Below are 3,472 nucleotides of genomic sequence, written 5' to 3'. Positions count from 1 at the left end.
TTCCTGGGCAAGGGCTATCTCTTCCACGGCATCGAGGTGGTGGAGAAGCTCATCAACAAAAAGGAGTGGTGGACGTCGCCACGCTTCCCGCTGCAAACATTGTGCCAGGTGTTGGCAGCACAACAGGGCTCTCTGCGCACCTACACCTGCCAGTGCGTGTTGCCCATCAACTTGTTCAACGAAAAGATATTTTCCTTCATCTGGTTTTTCTTCGCTATCTTACTGCCAGTCACCATCTACAGTGCCCTCATCTGGGTCTGGCGCACCTTCACCTGCTCTCGCATCGCGTTTGTGCACTACTATCTGTGGAGGACGCGGCGTGTCGGCAAGGAGGACCTGTACAACAACGCACGCAAAATGGCTGTGCAGTATCTCGGGTGGGACGGGTGTCTGGTGCTGCGGCTCATTGAAATGAACCATGGCGGCACCATCCTCACCATCCTCACCGAGCGCCTCTGGGAGTTCTACGAGGGGATGGAGCGGGCCCAGCAGGACGGAGGGGATCCTGAGGCCTACCTTAATCAACGGCCACCCATCTTCGCCTGCGGGCCTTACCCTCCCCCGGGTCCTAGCACCGTCACGCCCACCCCCACAGGCCCCTATGGGTTCTACGGGAAGCACTTCCTCCCAGGCACTCCCGGGGCCTATCCGGGCTACATGTGGAACCACCAGGACATGGCCACCCCAGGGTATTCCTCCTATCCCAGAATTCGGGGCAAGATTAGGTAACCCGCCCCTCACCCTTCCACCCACTCTGAGGCCCTACGCTAATTAATGCCCACATCCACACCAGTTCTCCCCAACCTGTCCATCTGACTAAGTGTTGCAAAGCATCTGGATTTCTGTCTTTAACATGACTTCCAAATCCCCTAAAGTTGTGAACCAAAGCAATCAAACCACAGCTTAGTACACCACTCCTGACACACGTCTTAACAAGGCTTCCCACGCTAATCTGTACTACAATTGCACCAATTCCCAAACACTTTCCCAATCATCCCTCATTAAAAAAGAAAAAAAAAATGGGTGCCACAACTCTCCTGACACGGTAATTAAGTAGTGCAGAATGTGAAATCTCAGAATACAAAGGAAAAATTTTAAATCACAGAAAATAAAAATTCATTCCTTTCCAAGACAAGTTCTGCTCTCTGTTCCCCTCTCTAAGAATTTTCGAATTCTTGGCAACCCATTCAAATTTTCCCCTCCTAAAAAAAAAAAAGGGAAAGAAATTATTTAAAAAGTTGCTCACTTTCATTTCTAAGAATGACCAACCACAGTTGTTTCCCCATTTTTGGACAAAAGAAAAAAATGGAAGATGAAAAGGGGAAGGAGGAGACCCCATGTTGGCCGTGCTTTGGTGTCTATTCCTCACTACTACTACTACTACTACTACTACTACTACTACCATCACCACCACCACCGCCACCACCACTACCAACACCACCTAGTGCCCTTAGAAAGAGAAGAAAAGCAAGACGTAATAGTATCAGTAACAGTAGCAACAGAAGCAACAGTAATTATCCTCTCAAAGTAGATCGACCTGTGTGTGTGTGTGTGTGTGTGTGTGTGTGTGTGTGTGTGTGTGTGTGTGTGTGTGTGTGTGTGTACATATTGTATACCTGTGTGTCCGTAGACGTATTACAGTAGTGTGTCACTGTAGCAGACGTGTGTGTGTGTGTGTGTGTGTGTGTGTGTGTGTAAGTCAGGCCACAGTAATATAGTACTATTGCTATTTCCAGATTGTGTATTGTCGGCAGGTAATAGATCTGTCTTGTATAGTGGTGTTCGTCAGTCTATTTGTTGTGTTTGTTGGTTGACCGGTGTCTTGCTAGCAAATAGTGCCAAGAAAAAGCGTACTTGTCTATTTATGTTTTGTCCTTTGTTTTTTTGTGTTTGTATATACGTATATTGTTTCTTATTATTGACATTTTCTTTTCGTTGATTTCTTTAATTTCATAACATAGTTTGTTCCACTGTACATATTTGTCTATACATGTAACTTTCTTCATATTGTTTGTTACTGTTTGTATCTTATTTACTACGTTATGTATGGTTTGCAGTGACTTTACAGAGTAGTGTGGAATCTGTCTGCATACTGCCAAGTCCGTCTATTAGTATCTGCACTGTGTGTGTGTGTGTGTGTGTGTTGTGTGTGTGTGTGTGTGTCCTAACCCTAGTGACTGCCACATTTAACCTTTTTCCCATACCTCTCTTTACCCTTCTCTCACACCCCATCTCCACTTTTCTCCCCTTTTCATTATTTAAGACATTCCTTTCTCTCTCCCTACATAACCACATCTTCTATCCCTCCCCCACCTTTTTATCCTAACCTCATATCCACTCATAACTTTCTCTTCCCTCACCTTTATGAAATGAGGAGTTAAAAGTTAAGCCACATGAGAGGAACGAAGCCTGCCATAGTCACCCTTAAATAGCTCACGTTTTCTTCGACTGCCTCTGTATAAGTTGAAGGAAGGGTAGACTGCACACGTTTTTAGTACATAGTAATGACGAGGTTGTAAGAATTAGCACTACGATATGTAATCAAGAAAGGATGATTGATACATTAAGTAATGACTAGTCGCATAGTGTTTGGTTACCATTTTGCTTTCGTTTGTTGCGTTACGGTATGATAGTGTTTTGTATGTAGCAAACTATTATTATTATTATTATTATTATTACTACTACTACTATTATTATTATTATTAATATACGCATGGTGGTCTCTCTCTCTCTCTCTCTCTCTCTCTCTCTTGCACAATTCACCTGCCTGTCTGTCTTTGAGCAATATCTCTAGCCTGCATGTTAATCACCTAATCAGTTCGTCGCTATCTTGCATCTCAACACGCAACAGCACACGTTATTGCACAGGACTGTATACACTTCTCTAATTCCAGACGCCTGCCATTCTATTTCACTGCTCTTTTCCTTTCCTTTTTCCCTTCTGTTACGTCTAGCTTCTCCTAACAACTACCCTTTTTTCAAGTTTGTCCCTGCTCCACACCCACTCCCTCCACCATCCATGCACCCACTGTCCCCTTTAGGTAACTAGTTGCATTTCGCCCTCCCTCTCTCTGCCGTGGCTTCTAATCCTGTCTTACATTATCCCTTCCACATGTCATAGCCCCAAACTGTCCTCTCCACAAACTCATCAACATACAGGTGCACCCTACCACCCCCTGCCAACCTTACACTCTAATCACCCCACTAAGTGCTTCCCGAAACCCGATGGGAAAGAATAATAAAAATGCTTCATGAGATTTAAAAATGAAATAATTATTATGATAATAGCAATAAAAAAAAAAAGAGGAGGAGGAGGAGGAGGACTACAAAAAAGAAGGATCAAGAATTTCATATATTCTTTAAAAAATATTACAAATTATACCTAATAATAATAATAATAATAATAATAATAATAATAATAATAATAATAATAATAATAATAATAATAATCTAAACAAAACAATGAAAAGAC

General features: G+C 43.0%; 1 protein-coding gene across 1 annotated transcript in view; it reads left to right on the top strand.

Annotated features, from left to right (window-relative positions):
- Positions 1-2,322, top strand: part of LOC135104780 (innexin unc-9-like) — a 35,702-nt gene extending 33,380 nt beyond the window's left edge. The window contains 1 exon segment of the mRNA XM_064012365.1: positions 1-2,322. This exon segment is cut by the window's left edge and continues 542 nt beyond it. Within this exon segment, the coding sequence (XP_063868435.1) occupies positions 1-729 (729 nt within the window). The 3' untranslated portion in view covers positions 730-2,322.
- Positions 2,323-3,472: the final 1,150 nt, after the last annotated feature.

The sequence above is a fragment of the Scylla paramamosain genome, chromosome 11 (genome assembly GCF_035594125.1).
Source record: "Scylla paramamosain isolate STU-SP2022 chromosome 11, ASM3559412v1, whole genome shotgun sequence".
Taxonomy (NCBI): domain Eukaryota; kingdom Metazoa; phylum Arthropoda; class Malacostraca; order Decapoda; family Portunidae; genus Scylla; species Scylla paramamosain.
Note: the sequence above shows the minus strand (reverse complement) of the source record. Positions and strands in the feature narration are given on the sequence as shown.